Raw genomic sequence first — 19,984 nt, forward strand, 5'->3', positions numbered from 1 at the left:
GACATCAACTTTTTTTCATTGCATGGAATCGTGTTCCTGTGCAACATGTTGAACTGTGCTAGTAGAGCTGGAATTTATCAATAAAACTCACTTAATCCACATTTCTTTCCCTGACTGTGTCAATGAACTAATTTACTAGAACCTTAAAGCTCATGATGCAATCTTTACAATTGGTACAGTAACATGAATTGTTGAACTGCTTGTTCAAATCAAACTGTTTGAGAAGTATTCCTTCAATCACTTTATTGGATTTTTATATTGTATTTCATTTGAAAATGACAAGCAGCACGTGTTTCATAAATATGAAATACTTTTTAAAGAGAAAGAACATGAGTAATAGTAAGTAAACAGGGAATGAGATCAGGGCTTGATTTTTATTTTCACTATGAATAGAAATAGAAACATTCACTTTGACTCTGTACACTTTCTGGTTATAAGGAACACATTGGGTAATTGAAATGAAATGCAGACAAAATCATGTGGCGCTAAATGTTCTAATCCTTGAATCATCTCATGGGTTGTTCAACTCACAAATATACTGTGCATCTTTTATTGTTTGTAAAATAGCATGAATTTTGTGCAGTCTTCTAGAATATTAGCTCATAATCGAATCCCATCTTATTAGTAATTGATAAATCTTCAGCAACTTTTGAAGCTGTTACACAAGAGTGTAACATAAATGTGCTGCTTTTAAAAGACAAGGAAAAGTGAATCTGCTGGGGGAGGAAATATGTTAGGCACAACCCAGTGAATTATACTCTGCTGAACATGCATAAGTTTAAATTCTCCACTAGGGACTCCTGGGAAAGGCATCTAAGGCTAGGCTTAAGAAAAACAATGCACCAGCCTGGGGGGAAAAAAGAAGCACAGTACTGTGCTGCCATCTTTTTTTTTTAATCTTCCCCATTCATCCCTCAGATTATTTATATATTTTTTTTTTTTTAAAAGGTTTTTATTTAACATTTTCACAACACAACAGCACAAACACAAAGTTGCAATGCTATGACCATACAAATAAAATGACATATTTAGCGGGCAATAGTAAGTTATACACAGCAGGAGTACATAGTAAGGCACATTCCAATAGTCAATGGGAGGAAACTTAACTCAGAGGGGAATAAATGGCAATGGGAGAGTAGTTACATGAGGCAATTACCTATGTAGTCTTAGAGGGTAACCTCTGGATTGACATCCAGCCAGGGGTCCCAAACCTTTTCAAACTTCTGGGGGCACCGTCTGGCCAGATAGGTTAATTTAATAGCTGGCAGGATACTGTTTACTAATCTGACCCATTGTTGGACCTGTGGGGGAAGGGGACTCATCCACTTCATTGCCACATGTTTCTTGGCATAGAAGTACAGTGATTTTAGTAGGGTGCGGGTCTTAATCAGTGGGGCCGTGTCCTCTAGTACTCCCAGCAAGCATACCTCCGGGGCAAGAATGCCAGGTAATAGGACTTGCTCATTAATGTATTGCACTACTTCTGCCCAGTATTTATATACCACCGGACACGCCCACAGCAAGTGGAAGAAACCTGAATCTGGAGAATTGCATTTCGGACACGAAGCGGTAGGGTTCCTGCCCATTACTTTTAGCCTTAGCGGTGTGATATACGTCCTGTGAATGATTCTGTACTGTACCATCTTATCTTTGGTGGAGATTAGATAGTCATATAACCCCTCAGTTGCCTCTGCCCACATCTCATCGCTCAAGTGGGGCATGTCCACAGCCCATTTACTTCTCACTTTGTCAAAGGGTTTCCCCAGGCTAGGTGTCAGGGACTTATATAGTACAGAAATTAGTTTGCTCGGGTCTGGATCCCACAGTCTATTTTCATAGGATGAGGTCGCTGTGTTTGGTGTTAGAGACCCAAATTGTGAATAAAACACATGGCGCAGCTGGAAATACCGGAATAGCTGTATATCGGGCTGACTTAGTCGCTCTCTTAATTGGCCCAGGGTGGGAAAGCTGCCCTCCACTAGTAAGTCCTTCAGATGGCGGACTCCCACTTTGGGCCAGTAACGAAAATCAGGTAAGCGGGCAAAACTTGTGAAATTAGAATTTCTCCAAAGTGGTGCATTTGGAGAAGGTTGGGGGTGTGACTGGGATACTATTTGCATGGCAAGCGCCCATATTTTCTGTGGAACTGATAAAACAGGTGGCAGTTCAGGGGTGTCCCTGGCTTTCCTATAAGGCGCATTTCTCAATGCTTCGAGGGATCCCGCCATAGTGGCATGCAGTGCCGTAAGTGGATTCTCAGGATGCGGTGTAAGCCAATTGTGTATATACATCAGCTGCGTAGCATAGTAGTAATATTTTAGGTGCGGGAGCGCTAATCCACCACAGTCCAATGGAGCCATTAGCGTTTGTCTGTTAACCCTGGGGGCTTTGTGGGCCCATATAAAGGGGAATAGTATATCATCAATACGCTTGAATAGTTGCGGGGGAAGCCAGGACGGGGAGTGTTGCATAACATACATAAATTTGGGCAGAGATATCATTTTAAACAAGTTTATCCTGCCCCAAACAGTGAGTGGAAGTTTCTCCCATTGACTTGCTCTGGTTTTAAAAGTTAGCAACACTGGTTCGACATTCTCACGTACATATTCCTCCGCTTTCCGTGTTATATTAATACCTAAGTACTTGAACCTTGTGACCCATTTAAGACCTTGTATAACACCTACTGGCCCAGGAGTCTCAAGAGAAAAAAGAATGGATTTCTCCTTGTTTATATGGAGCCCGCTGAACCTGCCCATCTGACCTGCTAAGTGGAGTGCATTATGAAGAGAACCATTGGAGTCTGCTAGGAATAAGAGAACATCATCAGCATATAAAGCTATTTTTTCCTCTACCCTTCCTGTTCTAAGCCCCACCACCCTAGGGGACTGTCGGATTAATATAGCTAGTGGTTCTATCGCTAGGGCAAACAACAGTGGGGACAGAGGGCATCCCTGTCTGGTCCCTCGGGAGAGGGGGAATTCCCTGGAAAGAGTTTTGTTGATCTGTATGCGAGCTGTAGGTGATCGGTACAGTAATTGAACCCATGATATAAAGTTAGGCCCTATGCCAAAGTTTTCCAACACTTTCCACAGATATGGCCATTCAACAGAGTCAAATGCTTTAGTGGCATCTAGTGAGGCAATCGCTCTGGTACCAGCATTGGCGTGGTCAATTTGAAGGTGGGAAAACATTCGTCTCAGGTTAATAGCTGTGCTCTTGTTGGGCATAAAGCCCGTTTGATCAGGATGTATTATTGAGGTAATTACTTTGTTCAGTCTTTGAGCCAAGATTTTTGCTAATATTTTTACATCTGTATTAAGTAAGGATATGGGCCGATAGGACTCACACGCTTCAGGGTCCTTTCTTTCCTTAAGTATAAGTATTATAGTGGCTGAGTAAAACGATTGTGGAAGATGACCTGACTCTTTTGCATCCAACAGGGTGGTATGCAGCCTAGGTATCAATTCTTCACTAAGAAGTCGATACCACGCCACCGGCAGGCCATCTGGACCGGGGGTTTTCCCGGGTGAGAGGCTCCCCATGGCTGAGGCCACCTCCCCCAAGGTTATGGGACCATCTAAGTAAGATACTTCAGCCTGGCTTAATTTGGGGAATTCCATGCCCTTTAGGAATTGTTCAAGCTCTGGTAGTGTGTAGGCTACCCGTGTAGTGTAGAGATCGTTATAGTATGTGGCAAAGATTTCAGCTATCTCTTCCGCTTCAAGAGTACAGTTGCCCTGTGCATCCTTGACTCTAGCAATCATTGTGGAGGGATTATCAAGCTTAGCCAAGTAGGCCAGGGTTTTCCCATTTTTGTCCCCCTGCTCAAAGGACCTCTGGCTGGCATACAGCAGTTTCTTGCGTGTGGAAGCGGTTTGTGCTAATTCTAGATTCCTCTGCGCAAGAATTAGAGCATGGTGACTCAACTCATCTCCCCCCTTGCAATAGTCCTCCTCTGCCTGCGACATTTTCCCTGCCGCTTCAGTAACCTCCTGTTTGGCGGCCGTGTGTGCTCTCGCAATTGCCGCTATTAGGGTGCCCCGGGCAACTGCCTTAGAGGCTTCCCACACTACATTACTATGGGCCGTGTTTAGGTTTGTTTCCCAGTACTTCACATATTCGGTACGAGAGGCTTCCTCCACCTCAGCATTGTTAAGCCAGAGTGGGGATAGTCTCCACTGCAAATGTTGAGGCCGGGGTTTTGTGCATAGTTTCAATGACAGTGGGGCATGGTCCGACAAAGCTCTTGGGAGATACGCAATTTCTGTTACCCATTGGATGAAGTCTGGGGATCCCAAGGCCATATCTATACGGGATAGCGCCCCTTTACCTGGCGTATGACAGGAGAACTGCTGCTCATTGGGGTATTTATGTCTCCATATGTCTAATATCCCTAGGGCTGATAGCCACTGACTAAGGGAAGAGGATTGCGCTACAGGTGATCGCAGTCTATCCATTGCAGGATCCAGAACTGTATTGAAGTCTCCCATGATACAAATTGGGCAGGGCAAGTAGGCAGACAATTTGCCAAATATGAGGTCCAATATCTCCACTTTAAAAGGGGGGGGGGGGTATATACATTAACCAGAATCATTGGTTGATTGTTCAGTTTACAGTGCACAATTATATATCGGCCGTAGTGGTCGGTATTGATACTTAGTAGTTCGAACTGTAAGTTCTTTCGCACTAAGATCGAAACCCCTCTAGAGTATGTGGAGTATGGTGCATGATATGTCTGGTTAACCCATCGTTTTTTTAGAGCAAGCAATTTCTGCCCGGTAAGATGGGTTTCCTGTAACAGGAAGAGGTCAGGTTTGTATCTGTTAATATAATCAAACACCAGGGCCCTTTTAAACTTAGAGTTCAATCCCCGTACATTCCATGACAACAATGTAATTTCACCCATCATTCATGGTGTAGTGTATATAGGGCGCATGTCCCACTTCGGGCAGCCGCCATAACCATTTCCTTGCATTTACCCTTGGCAGTGCAGTATCATCATAGCATGCAACACATGTAACATAACACAAACTTAACATCCCAGTTTTCCCTGTTTCCCACCCTGCCCTTCTACAACAGGTAGATGGCCTATACCCTAAAACAAATCCCATTGGGAGGAGCAGCAACAACGCACTTCATGGTGCTTGCACTAATTTCTGGCCATAGACTCAAGGCAACAAACTTCTTGTGGCAGTTTATGATAAGGGGCTGTCCACTCCTACATCACTTGTTTGCAAAGCAAGCCAGCTGGGGAGAGGTAGTAGGAGGCGTGACCCCAGGATAGAGGGGGGGGCCTTTGCACTGTGAACAGATGGCCCATAGCTGGAGCAGTGAAGTATATTTATCAGGATGTGTAACAGTGCAAGGCATGCAGATCGTAAATGTCTCGCAACCCAGTGTGGTTGGTAGAAGCTGGGGCAATATATTTGTTGAGGCCTTACAGGCCGGGTGCACTGTGACAGATAAGGGTTGACAGCCCTTATTAGTAGCTGTAGGACCCCCCCAGGTTATAGCATCCAGGATATATCCTTCAGCTGTTCAGAGCAAAAATTTGCCTGGGTTGCCCCCGTCCGTCCTCAGATAACCGGACGTTGATTTGAGAGTACAAGGGGAATGGCACAGCATACTGCATAGGCAGCTGATTACAAGAACCCCATTGTGATATCAGGAGGGAGTAGAGAAGACATGAGTCCCGGGCAGTGCGGGTGCATCATATGATTGAAATGCGCCACCCACATTAGTACAAAGGAGCAAGTACAGGAGTGCATACTCACAAACCCCGATTATTGGCGCTGACTTGGGTTGTCTCTCAAGTTGTCTTGCCTTCTCCGGGTATTGAGCCACTGGTCCGCTTCAGTCGGAGTCGTGAAAAACCGTGTAGTGACGCCATCCACTATCCGCAGCTTAGCAGGGTAGATCATTGAATATACCATGCCAGCCTTCTCGCAATCTTTTTTTGATCCCTTGGTATGAGGCACGTTGCTTCTGCACCGCTGGCGAGTAATCCGGGTAGAGGCTAATGGAGTTGCCGTTCCACGTGAGCGGGCCCTTTTTTCGTGCTGCGGTAGATGCTGCATCTCTGTCCCGGTAGTTTAGGAATCTCATAATGAATGGCCTCGGATTGGAGCCAGGAGGTAGAGGCCTTGTGGGGATACGGTGCGCCCGTTCGATTACTAGCAGCTGCGAGAAGTTTTCAGCACCCAGGGTCTCCCGCAGCCAGTTCTCTGCAAATATTTCAGGCGACGACCCTTCAGCCTTCTCGGGCAGTCCCACCAGTCGCAAGTTGTTGCGGCGATTCCTGTTCTCCAGGTCTTCTGCCCGGTCAGTGAGAGCTTTAACTTGTTGCCGCAGCTGCGCCACCTCATCTGGGATAGGCCGTACCGTCTCCTCTACTGTGGAGACTCTGCGTTCCGTCTCAGCGGTCCGCTCACGGAGGTTTTGGAGGTCATGACGTAGCAGAGACAAATCCACTTTTATGGTCTCTAGTTGAGCCGTGGTTGAAGTATGCATCCCCGTAATAGCAGCAAGAAGTTCTGCATTTGTTGGTTCAGGTGTCGGGGCATTAGAAGTAGAGGAGTCAGAGGCTGGGGAAGGCGGGTCTTCCTCTGTGGCCCTATCAGCATCTTGAGAGGTGCGAAGATATCTGTCCATTCTATTTTCAGATTTAGATCTGGCCCCATGCTTGCCCATCATGTAACCAAGTATACTGCGTTGGCACACGACTAAGGCACGAAAAAAGTGATTGTATTCACTGGGTAGGGGGTAACATCTTGGTGCCCTTAGTTAGTTATGATTTCCATGCCATTTAAATTAATTTGAAATCAACTAATTTAGTGTTTATATGTACCATTTTCTTTCCTTATTCTGTAGTACAAGAAATAAAACTAACTGAGCAACAAGTATGTGCACTCCTGAAGCAGCTTCTGAAGATTATAGGACATGGTCTCGGGCCATGAGGGCTACTTGCATGAAGAAAACGCAACCAGAACGAGACGGCTGGCCTGTATCTAATATTTAGTAACATTCTTGCAACTTTTCCATCAACATTTTACAAAATAAAAGAAAAATGGACACTGACAGACTAAAATCAATTATTGTTTATTGCTTTGCTCACATGGTAATTTACTCAAGGATTTTGAATATTTACCATCTATTTACACAGCTTGTAAAGCATAAGCATGTGCTTGTCTGTTACATGGCACCAATAATAGCAGGTAAACACAAGGTTTGTATTTTCAAATGGACACACTTTGTCCTGGAGCAGTAACTCATACCAGCCAGTTAACTGTTTGCATTTAGGATCCAGGCATAATTAGAAAATATAAGTACTGTATATGTGCATATATCATATATATATAGTATAGAATACTGTTCTCACATCATATAAATTATAATATAAAGTTGATTGACAGTCTTCTCAAAACAAATGCTAAAGCTGCCAGAGAGAGAGAAGAATTAATTAAAAAAGTGTCATATAATAGAATTCATGTAGTTTAATGTACATTCAGTGGGGGGAATTTATATGGCAGTAAGAGACGGTAGGGCTAAAGAATAGGGTGACATAGGAAGGAAAATTATATGTAACACAAATTTGATCTAATTTGAGAACAACCTCTAAATCAGTTGGGATCAGACTATTGTGCACTTTTGGCTATTGTTTCAGGTGTCAGATACCATCTAAAAAATACTTTATATGAGACCTCTAGCAATAAGGGCCGGATTTACATAGCGGGCACCCCTAGGCCCGCTGACGTTCGTCACCCCTGTCCCTTCCTCTTCATTCGTGCACATGCACAAATATTCATCATCAGGTTGGAGCACTGGGGATTGGTGCACAGGCAATGTAAAAAAACTATTGTATCTCATGAGCAGCACTTGAGCTTCAAAACCAAGGTGGATGTGGTTGGGCAGCATACCGCCCCACTAAAATTTCCCAGCTCATATTCCAAGTTTCGGGCTCACATGTAGATTTCAGATCCTTTTCCCATGCCCGAACATATGCATGTTCCCTAGGGTTGGATATGTTATTAAGGGCTGAATATAAAATGTAGACCATACTGCACCATAGTGCGGTTAGACGGGTGGATACACCACCTTCCAAGAAAGATATATTACTATCAGCTGTCTCCCAGTGAACTTTTAGTGATGATACATAATGTATCACTCTAAAAAACTCTGACTTAGGGAGATCATGTTGACTCTGCAGATTGGATAGGGTTATGGGTCCTTTTATTGTATAGCATTTGTTTATCCTGGTGATATTTTTTGAACGCCACCTTTGAAAGGGTACAGGATTTTGGCCAGGTATGAATTCTGGGTTTTAAAACTAGGGATGCACCGAATCCACTATTTTGTATTCGGCCGAACCCCCGAATCCTTCGTGAAAGATTCGGCCGAATACCGAACTGAATCCGAACCCTAATTTGCATATGTTAATTAGGGGTGGGAAGGGGAAAACATTTTTTACTTTTTTGTTTTCTGACAAAAAGTCGCGCGTTTTCCCTCCCCACCCCTAATTTGCATATGCAAATTAGGATTCGGTTCGGCCAGGAAGAAGGATTCGGCCGAATCCGAATCCTGCAGAAAAAGGCCGAATCCTGGCCGAATCCCGAACTGAATCCTCGATTCGGTGCATCCCTATTTAAAACAATGGAGTTGCTGGGACCCAAGGTGACATTAGCCTAGTATTATTATTATTTTATTAACATTTATTTATATAGCGCCAGCATTTTTTGCAGCGCTGTAAAGTAAATGTGTTTATACAACTGAATCACATTAATTACATACATAGAACATATGGAGTTACATACATCACAACCAATACTGGTACAAAAGGTGAGGAAGGCCCTGTGCAAAGGAGCATACAATCTAAAAGGAAGGGAATAAGACACAAGGTGTGGGAGTATGCAAGATCAGAATTGAGTGGGTGAGTGATGTGAGAGATTGCATTTGGTATTTAAGCGTGAGGGTAGGCTTCTCTAAAGAAGAGCATTTTAAGAGATCTTTTGAAAGCAGAATCCATTTTTTAAAAGAGCAAACAGATTTTTTAATATTTAATTTGGAATCTGACATGGGGCTAGACATATTGACAGTTTCCCAGCTGCCCCCAGACTTGTGCTCTGATAAACTTCAGTCACTCTTTACTGCTGTACTGCAAGTTGGAGTGATATCCTCCACCCCCCCTAGCAGCCTAAAACAGAACAATGGGACAGTAACCAGATAGCAGCTCCCTAACACAAGATAACAGCTGCCTGGTGGATATAGTATAATCCAGGTCCCACTGCGACACATTCAGTTACATTGTGTAGGAGAAACAACAGCCCGGCAGAAAGCAGTTCCTTTCTGAAAGCACATGACCAGGCAAAATTACCTGAGATGGCTGCCTACACACCAATATTACAACTAAAAAAAATACACTTGCTGGTTCAGGAATTAAATGTTATATTGTACAGTGAATTATTTACAGTGTAAACAGTGTAATTTAGAAATAAAAACTACACCATAAAAATCATGACAGAATCCCTTTAATATTATAAAAGGTATAACAGTGCAAATGAACAAAAAGACGTCAAAAAAAGAGACATACGGTACATTAAAAATACAAATAATTTCAAAAATAAAAAGGAAAAATGTGGAATTCCCATACTTAGCTCTAAATATATATTTTTCTGGTCCTGGAGGCAAGGGGAAACAAATGGGATAAACTCCTAAGTAGATCCAAAGAGCTGACTATTTATCAATGATTTGAGGCGCAACAGGAAACTGGACACTCCCCCCCAGTCCATGGCCTAGCAGGACACAGATTGAGCTTTTTAATGACTTCCTGAGAGTAGAAACTGGGCCAAGAATATAATGACCATTACTCCTAAAAGGAACATAGTAGAGAAATGATATCATATTCATTGTCTATAGTGCCTCCTGCTGATTTCTTAGATACTGAACATCAATAATGTATGACCTGCCCCTGCCCAGATATTCCCATCTGAGTGCAAAACCTAATCATATTTGGACTCATTTGACAACAGGTATGGATTCTGTGATGAAAAATGTGTTTGATTTACTTTATATTGTGAACTCCACATCACCTATGAGGGGCCTTAATGTGAACTCTAAATCCCCCCTCCTTGGGCTTTCAACCCTCCACATGGAATGGCTCTTATCAGTTAGTTATCAGCCAGGGCATCACAGGCTGTGACCCCTTTACTCATGGCTCATTCCAAACCTCAGTGAAAAGAGGCCTGTTACGTATCTGATTTTGGTACTGGCAGAAATTTTTTTTTCACGACACCCTGGCCTGTCTTATTAAAGGGGTTGTTTGCCAACTTTAAGGATGAGTTAGGGAGTGATATTCTGAGACCATTTGCAGTTGGATTTTATTTTTATTACTTGTGGTTTTTGAGTTATTTAGCTTTTTATTCAGCAGCTATCCAGTTTGCAGTTTCAACAATCTGGTTGCTAGGGTTCAAATTACCCGAGCAACCATGCATTGATTTGAATAAGAGACTGGAATATGAATAGGAGAGGCCTAAATTGAAAGATGAGTAATAAAAAGTAGCAATAACAATACGTGTGTAGCCTTACAGAGCATTTGTCTTTTAGATGGTGTCAGCGACCCCCCCATTTGAATGCACACAAGAGTGAGAAGAACAAGGCAAAGAATTAATACAATTGCAGAAAATAAATAATGAAGGCCAACTAAAAACTGATTAGAACTGGCCATTCATAAAACCCCAACATGCCCAGTTCCAGCCAGAATATATATAAAGGTGGCCATTAACAGGCAGACTTAAGCTTAGAGTTTGAGCACTGACTTTGCCAAACAGGAAGAGCTGATGTATGACCAGCTTAAAGGGGTGGTTCACCTTTAAGTTAATTTTTAGTATGTTATAGAATGGCCAACTTTTCAATTGGTCTTCATTATTTAATTTCTATAGTTTTTGACTGATTTGCCTTTTTCCTTTGACTCTTTCAGCTTTCAAATGTGGGTCACTGACCCCATCTTAAAAAAATGTTCTGTAAGGCTACACATGTATTGTTATTGCTACTTTTTATTACTCATCTTTCTATTCAGGCCTCTCCAATTCATATTCCCATCTTTTATTCAAGTCAATGCATGGTTGCTAGGGTAATTTGGACCCTACCAACCAGACGGCAAATATTACAAACTGGAGAGCTGCTTGATAAAAAGCTAAATAACTCGACAACCACAAATATTAAACAATGAAAACCAATTGCAAATGGTCTCAGAATATCACTCTCTACATCATACTAAAAGTTCATTTAAAAGTGAATAACCTCTTTAAGGGCAGCTTTAAAACTATAGTGCCCACGTTCTTATCATTTTTTATGATTGGAAATGCTTAATAGTTTATTTAGACTACCAGTTTGATTATATCTCCTGTGGAATTGTTCACCTGCATTAATAAATATATGGAAAGTAGTGTTTGTGGGTGAGGGTCTCAACTAGGGTTGCCACCTTTTAAAAAAAAATTACCGGCCACTGGTGGGGGGCGGAAAAGAAAGGGTGAATGAGGAAAGCCGATGAGGAACGCTGCAAAAGGGGCGGATCCATGGGGAGTAGCGCCACAAAAGGGGCGGGGACACCGCCCAAAGCCGACGAAAATGTAAGTTTTCATCGGCAGGCAGGGGAATTTGTAAATGGTATTACAAATTACCGGCACCTACATTGCCGGTAAATTTGTAATACCGGCCCGGCCCTGACAGGTGTTTTACCAGCTAAGCCGGTAAAATACCGGCCGGGTGGCTACCCTAGTCTCAATCAAGATCCCACGCTCTGCTGGGATAAGGAAATAATAGGGGATCGCAGGATCAGGGTTGCCAGGTTGGTGGTTTTCTAGCCGAATTGGGCTATTAATTTATATCCCAGGCTGGTTTTGAAAGTACAAACTAGCCAAGGTACGGATTTGGGCTACTTTTGGGGCCTTTGGCTAGTTTGTACTTTGGAAACCAGCCAACGTTTTTTTCTTGCCCTAATATGCCAAGCCTGCATCTCCCAATGCATGTTGGGTAATGTAGTTTTTGTTTAACAATTTGCCAACTGCCAGATTTAATGTAAAACTACAATACCCAACATGCAATGGGACTGACTTGTGTAGAAGTTGGGAGTTACCAGATTTTGGGCTCTGTACCCCAGTCTCCCGTCACTCTTAAGCATTTTCGCATTTTCTGGTGACTTTCCTCAATTTCAGACAATTTTGGGTCAAAAATCTGCAGGTATAAAATGTATAGATGTTTAACCTGTTTTACCAATATTTATTGAAATTATATATGTATTAGGACCTTATGGGGCACCTGTACCCCCCGGCCACGGACGAATCTGTCCCATTTTGCTTCATGGAAAAATTTGAAAAAGGCACATTTTCAGATATATATTCATTTAATTTCACTGCACATATTGTGCTATTTTGGGCTACTTTTGAAGTGCTTCTTGGCTAATTTTGGGCTGGTTTTGAAAATTAGACCTGGCAACCCTGGCAAAGTCTAGAATAGACACTAAAGAGACACTTCAGAAAGATGCTTCTGTCCATAAAGCAGTGCTGTAACTGGTGGGGTTAGACGTGCGTCCTCTGTGACGGAACCTCCCAACTGTCCCATTTTTAGAGGGACAGTCCCTCTTTTGACAGCTCAACCTGCAGTCCCTCATTTGTACTGGAAAGTCCAGTTTTTCTCTGCACTGAACAGCCAGAAAAAGAAACAAAGTTTCTTACTTAATTGGTTTTGGCAGAGAGCCCAGAACAGCCTCAGCAGCAGATAAGATGCTTTTGTGACAATTTGGACATAAGCAAATAAGTAATTGTAACACGATAAGATAACAGGTCCCTTGGGAGAAGTTAGACTTATTAAAGGGCAATTCGCATTCATTAGCAAAACTGTAATAGCTGGAAAAAAACACAGAAATATGTTCAAACTTTTCTTAAAAATGGTAATTAGGGGCGTGGTCACATAAAATGGGCGTGGTCAAAATATCGTCCCTCTTTTTATTTTTAAAATGTTGGGAGGTATGGACTCCGAGAGCTAAATTGTGCGGGTACATGACAGACCCACTGGAATCATGAGCCAAAACTGTAGGCGCTGCCCATGCCCCGGCTGTGTCTCTTATCGTATCAAATACATCCGTCATATGGATCTGCTTGTGACCTTTTTGAACGTGTCTGGGTATTTGTGCACAGTCCCTAACTCTGGAGTTCTCGACCCCGCCTCTCCCCGCTATTCAGCCAATCGCTGCAGGCTTCCTGTATGAAGGCATTTCTGTGTGCAGCGTGTGGTGCCGAGAGAAAACAAACAGAACAAATGAGTGAGAAGAGGCGAGGGAATGTGGGATTGTGAATGAGTGTGTGCTTGCAGGGGAGCTGCTTCTCACTGCTGTTTCTGCTGTATTCAGAGGCACACTCATACGGAACGCATTTGTTGTTCATATATGTGCACTAAGGCTTCTCAGCTCTCTCTATTCCTGCTGCAATAGCTCATGCCTTCATTATACATCTACGTACATTGGCTTCCAGACGACTGGGCCAAAGGTAAAGGAGAACTAAAACCTTTATGGCTAAAAATGACATATTTTATATACTGAAATTATTGCACCAGCCTAAAGCTTGTCAATAGCAGCAATGATCCAGGACTTCAAACTCGTCACAGGGGGTCACCATCTTGGAAAGTGTCTGTGACACTCACATGCTCAGTGGGCTCTGAGCAGCTGTTAAGAAGTAAAACTTAGGGGTCGTCACTAATTATCAAGTAGAAAGTGAGGTTTGTGTGTAATATAAGCTGATGCTACAGGGCTGATTATTATGTTATGATACTAATTGCATAAATAATTATCTGTATTAATTACTAATCGGCCATATATTGTGACATTTCTATTCTGTATATACTGTATATTGTGAGTGGGTCCCTAAGCTCAGTAAGTGACAGCAGCACAGAGCATGTGCAGTGAATCAGCAGAAAAGAAGTTGGGGAGCTACATGGGCATCTTTGGAAACTCAGATCTTCCCTGCTTAAGGGTTGTGGTTGATTTGGGCTGGTACAGAACCCAAAAACATAATGTGCAACATTATAATAGAAAGCAGGACAAATCCAAGGCAGTAGCTATGACTGCAAAGTGCTTTTATTGGGGAAAAGTGACTTGATAAAGGGCAATGCCCGAAACATGTTGTGGAGCATTTTTCCCCAATAAAAGCACTTTGCAGTCATAGCTACTGCCTTGGATTTGTCCTGCTTTCTATTATAATACTGACTGTATCAATTTGGGTGTGGACACAGGACACCTTGCAGGAGAATCCACCTACATGTACTAAAGGTGAGCTACAGCCTATTTATAATTGATAATGTGCAACATTTCTTGCTACTTCTAGTTACGCTTTAGTTAAAATTGTGCGCATGTACAGGGCACCTCAGAAACTAACTGTGCCTGTGTGTGCCCTGAATAGAAGAATTTCTGGACTGCAGCAGAGTTATACTTTGCAGAACAGCTTAAAGCTTTTTTTAAAATTGATTTCACCTTCAGAATAACTGACTAATTGTAGGAAAAATTACTGATGGTATGTATATGTACATTTTATGACCAATGATTAGAGCTTTATTTATTTTTAGCCTTTCCTTCTCCTTTAAAGTTTAATTTGTTTTGGTGGTTTGTTTTCTATGTATACTAACGAATTTTTAAAAAAACATTTTTTGATGTTACTGGTCCTTTAAGACAGTGGTTTAATGAGACTTCTGGTTATCCTGCATCTTGCTGGGAATACTAGTATCCATGAAGCATTCTTCTCATCTTAGAGCTACTTAGTGATGCAGAGTTGTGCATATATTTAGAATGGCAAGAGTCAAAAAGGTAGACAATCGGTGCTCATTGGAAAGTTAAAATCACCTCTAAACTATTTTGCCTTCCTTCTTAGAGTTTGGGTATTTCATTGTTGATCAGAGAACACTAATGTAAAGGAGAGAAAGGAGTAAAAATGGCAACAGAGCCTGAACAGCAAAGCCAGCCAGATCAAAGAAAGAACCTCAGCCACTCATCATCCCAAAAAATGCAACTGACGAGCAAAGACTAAAACTGGAGAGGTTGATGAGGAACCCCATAAGAAGTGACTCATTGTTTGGGGATCAATAAATGAAAGGCAAGTTTTGGCACTTCACCTGTTTTACAACTACAGCTCCCAAACCTTATGCTACTGTCAGTTTTAGTTATGCAATGGTTGGAGTGCCAAAGTTCAACTTTGAATTGAATGGTACAGAATTTGAATGTAATATGCATTTCTGAGTCCAGGGAGCAGCTTTTGTTGCACTACAATTCGAAACATTCAGACATCACCAAAAGCAACATCTAATGGGCAAAGTGCTTTGTTTTCATAAGTGTTTTTACTTTCCAACTTTTTACTTTTGCCAACAAAACATTTGCTGTATAGCGCTGAATAATTGCAGATGCAAATGACTTGTCTGTAGCTGGAACAAAAGCTGGCTCTCGCACACCCAATGTAAGATGCGAAGTCTGGTGCTCGGTGGTAGAGGTTCGGCCACCTCACAATTGAATCAATAAAGAAGAAATCCACGGCACACAGGCTGCTGCAAGCAAGGAGCCCCTTGCACGTTTAATGCGGAAGTGAGCAACGTTTCGGGGTCACGCCCCTTTGTCAAGCTTGACAAAGGGGCGTGACCCCGAAACGTTGCTCACTTCCGCATTAAACGTGCAAGGGGTTCCTTGCTTGCAGCAGCCTGTGTGCCGTGGATTTCTTCTTTATTGTCTGTAGCTGGGCCTTCCCCATCTTGTGCTGAAGTATAATTCCCAGCATGATCCAAAAGCCTTCTAGTTTTATAGTGTGACGTTAGAATGGTATGCACCCTGTGCTAATATATGACTAGCACTGGAATGTTCAAGTAAAGGCCCAAAATATTTGATGCAAAAAGTAAAACATAGTTATCATGTCACTCTTTAAGCACCTCTTCTCTAGTGTAAATAATCCCAACTTGGCCAGAATTGTTTCAACACTGAGGTCAGGTTAGCCCATTCAATAATGTCCCTTTTGAACAATGCTTTTGTAATTTTTGTGTGAAAGGAAAATAAAGTCCAGCTTCTCAGTGTATGTTTTAGTTGCTGACTAACAGCCGCTAGACAGAAATATGAATCATATTATTTATCATCCCACTTAACTCGATTCTTTTTTTGTAGGATAAACTTGCTGCAATCACGGAGAGGCTCAAGGAATGTTCTCCAAGATCTGCTCCAGAAGTTGTTAGAGATGTCATGGGTAACCATTAACCTAAACTGCATTTGTGGATCATATGATCATATGAATTGGTGATTAAATGCATTCTGTCATTTTGCATACAAATAATTGCATCCCTGATTTTAGCAGTATTTTAAACTGCTACAGGCATGGACTTCTGTTCCCAAAATACATCAATGCACAGCTTACCTTAGTATAAATACAGTTTAATACTAATTAATAGGATAAGTAACTGTTGTGACATAAGTGATAGTTATGTGTGTGATGTACCAATGAGAAAACAGTAATTGCAATAAGACGAGCCAAAAGTTTTACAAATATGTTTTTCACTATTATTCACATTGGCATCACTACTTTAAAATCACAGCTCACCCAAATACTATAATATATCATACACATGAAGTAATAAATCACCCGAACACTCTAATATTTAAATCTGTGCAGTCAACGCATAATAATATTCAGTTTTCCAGGGTCAAGTGCAAGGGCTGGCAGTGGAGAGTTCCATATATATCAGCATCCAACTGCTGCATGAAGAGAGAATGAAGAGAAACAGATGCTGAATAGTGAAGATAAACTTGATTATTTCAGAAATGGTACAGAATTGTTAATTGATTGTATTTAGAAAGTTTCTTACTTCAGTATGAGGAAGCTTACAGTATATTAAATTTAAAAATTTGCGATAGTTCCCCTTTAAAGGCATGCTGCCAGTATATTTGAAGCCCACATGGACGATATGCTTAATTTTCTCCAAACCAAGTATACGTAGCTGTACATTCCTCCAACACTCCAGTCCTGATTTACGTAAATGAATAGCTCAGGGTGAAAATAAAAACTGTGTAAATAGATAGGCTGTGCAAAATATTTTTTTTTCTCATATAGTTAATTAGCCAAAAATGTATTGTGTAAAGGCTGGAGTGACTGGATGTCTAACATAATAGCCAGAACACTACTTCCTGCTTTTCAGCTCTCTAACTCTGAGTTAGTCAGCGACTTGAAGGGGGGGCCACATGGTACATATCTGTTCAGTGAGTTTGCAATTGATCCTCAGCATTCAGCTCAGATTCAAAAGCAACAGATATGACCCATGTGGCCCCTCTTCAAGTCTCTGATTGGTTACTGCCTTGTAACCAGGGTAACCAGTCAGTGGAAACCAAGATAGTTGAAAAGCAGGAAGTTAGGCTATGTTCTGTTATGTTAGACATCCAGTCACTTTAGCCTTCGCACTTGCTGTATGCTTTATTTTGCACCTGAAAGGGCTGATGGGTACCCTCACTTGTCCTAGTAAGTCCGGGGCACATTTGGCATTTTCTTTTAATGAAAGGGCTCCATGTATGCATGTCGTCTAGTATATTTGCATGTCTGATAGGGATTTAGTTTAGTTTACTGCTTTGTTAAAGGGGTATTTCAACTTTAACCTTAATTTGTTATAGATTATCCTTTATTGTTATCTCTACTGTCTTTCGATTTAGGCCCTCTCTTATTCATCTTTTACATCTGTCATTTAAAGCACTGTCTGCCAGGCTAAATTGGACTGTAATTCCAAACTGGAGAACTGCTGAACAAAATGCTAAATAATTAACCACAACAAATAAAAAAGATCAGTTGCATATGTTCACGGTCTTCATCAAGCTAAATTTGAATTTAACTGCTTTTAAGCCAAGTTCGAATTCTGCAATTTGTATGATTATTTAGCTGCTAGGGGCAACTGGTTTCCATTATAATGTATGTATATACAGGGTGCATGTAATGTATGTAAGTATGTATGTATGTACAAAGTAACCAGGATGTTCCCAGTTGATGATGCTTCCCAGGCAAGAATTCCTATGATGCTTCGATGAACCCCTGTAAAAGTTAGTTTTAACTAGCTGGCTGTCATCTGACAAAGATACACCATTTCTAACCAGTTATTGCTATGTAAATAACAATTTAAGAATAGTGCAGATCAGCCTTATGCCAAGATTTCCATTTATTTCACAGTTTAATAGAAGGTTAAAGTTGCAGGGTATAAGGAATGGCCAGGAGGCAGATTAACTGCTCAACGTGTTTATTGTAGGCACAACGTGTTTCAAACCTTTCGGTTCTTTGTCAAACTTTGCCAACATATTGGCTTCTGAGTGGGTAGGACCTGTGAAGTAGTGAAGCAAAGAACCTAACCTGGTTAGGATAAGTCTGGCTAAAAGGAGCCAAAAAGCCCTTCACATGCAAGACATGCAACATAAAACCTTCTGAAAACAGAAATAAAACTACAGGATCTGATAGAACGGAACTAAATTATATATTCATTTCTGTTCTCTTTTTCATTTTAGAAAGATGTACAGATACTGAAAATTCCACAGAATCCAGTGATAAAACAGATTTAGAAGACCAATGACTTCAATGTAGAACAATGTATTCTCCAGCTTCAACACCATGGACTTTACATTTTCCATTAAAGGCGTTATTTTTCGATGTGTTCATATTTCGTGCCTTCAGTGTTACGTTGACTTCTTGTTTTTGAATCTGAGCACAACATGGAACAGTACGTAATTATTATTATCTTTTTTAAATTTTGTAATGATGAAAACAAAGGACAGAGTGTCATCAAACTAATACAAAGTTTTACTGTAAGTAAAGATGTGTCTGATTCTCAGGAGCATTGGGCACAGATACATCACTGTATGCTCAGCCTTAAGCATTTTAGCAGCAGATTATAAACATTAAAAAGAACAGAAAGAAAAGAAACCCTTTCAAAGTGATAACACTTTATCATCATTTATTTTGAAATCATCTGTAAGTTATGGAGAGCATTACGAAAAGGTTAAAGAATAAAAATACAATCAGAGAGCCCTGATTACATACAATCTAATATCACTTGATATATTAAAGAACCAATAATGCCATGAAGTGATTTTTTATAACATTCAAAGTTTGTATACGTTTAGTCAGCACCTAAAAATAAACTATGTCCTGCCAACAAATGTTACTTTATAATTTATACATGAGTGAGGTTTTTCATTCTGTAGTCCTATTCAGCTTATCTGTTATCTGTTGTATAAGAGGGTGCACCCAACCTGACATTATAATAGGTGAACTTCCCAGGTAATGCAAAGCAAAGATTCTACACTAGAATAACCTATTATGCATCACCACACCACTCCCAAGCCCATGAACCATACACTTCAAAGCACAATTTATTATCTCTGAAATATATTGGGTGCATGGACTGAGAAGCTGTGTGATACATTGCAGGTGTATTCTATGGTCTATGATTCTTTGCTTTGCATTACATGTGATTACACCACAGAGCTGCTTTCAGTCTCTACTAGTCCGTCCCTCCGGCTTTGATCTATCGAAATACGCAGAAATCAATAGGAAGTGGATGTTAACAAATTTTTGGAATTTGCATAATTGCAAATTCAAAATTGCTCCCGGTCACCATCTTCCTGCTCTTCGTATTGTCTTCGGGTCTGAACACCAATTTGCGCATGCGCAGTTGAAGCCGATTCATGATTTGGCCCAACTGAGAATGCTCCGGCAGGCTTCGTGTCGACTAAGAGACCTGAAGACAATACGAAGAGCTTGAAGATGGCGACCAGGAGCTCCGCTGCACTTTTCTGCATTTAAAGTGCAAAAATCTGCAGCCTGTTCCTGTACCTGGGCCAATGCAATGTATCTGGGTGCAGGCATATCAAGAAGCTTAGGAGCAGTTTCTCGGCTTGCGTTGTATGCAAGCCAAACTTTAACATTAGCCTTAGGGTTGT

At 41.3% G+C, this 19,984-nt stretch overlaps 1 protein-coding gene across 1 annotated transcript; it reads left to right on the top strand.

The window, feature by feature from the left end:
* Nucleotides 1–11,528: 11,528 nt before the first annotated feature.
* Nucleotides 11,529–19,218, top strand: LOC121400756 (PRKR-interacting protein 1 homolog). Its single transcript, XM_041584711.1, has 6 exons — nt 11,529–11,624; nt 13,484–13,538; nt 14,994–15,093; nt 16,183–16,262; nt 16,715–16,837; nt 18,551–19,218. The coding sequence occupies exons 1-5, from the start codon at nt 11,529–11,531 to the stop codon at nt 16,774–16,776; spliced, it is 393 nt and encodes a 130-aa protein (XP_041440645.1). The 3' UTR covers nt 16,777–16,837; nt 18,551–19,218.
* Nucleotides 19,219–19,984: the final 766 nt, after the last annotated feature.

Source organism: Xenopus laevis, chromosome 2S, assembly GCF_017654675.1.
Source record: "Xenopus laevis strain J_2021 chromosome 2S, Xenopus_laevis_v10.1, whole genome shotgun sequence".
NCBI classification, from domain to species: domain Eukaryota; kingdom Metazoa; phylum Chordata; class Amphibia; order Anura; family Pipidae; genus Xenopus; species Xenopus laevis.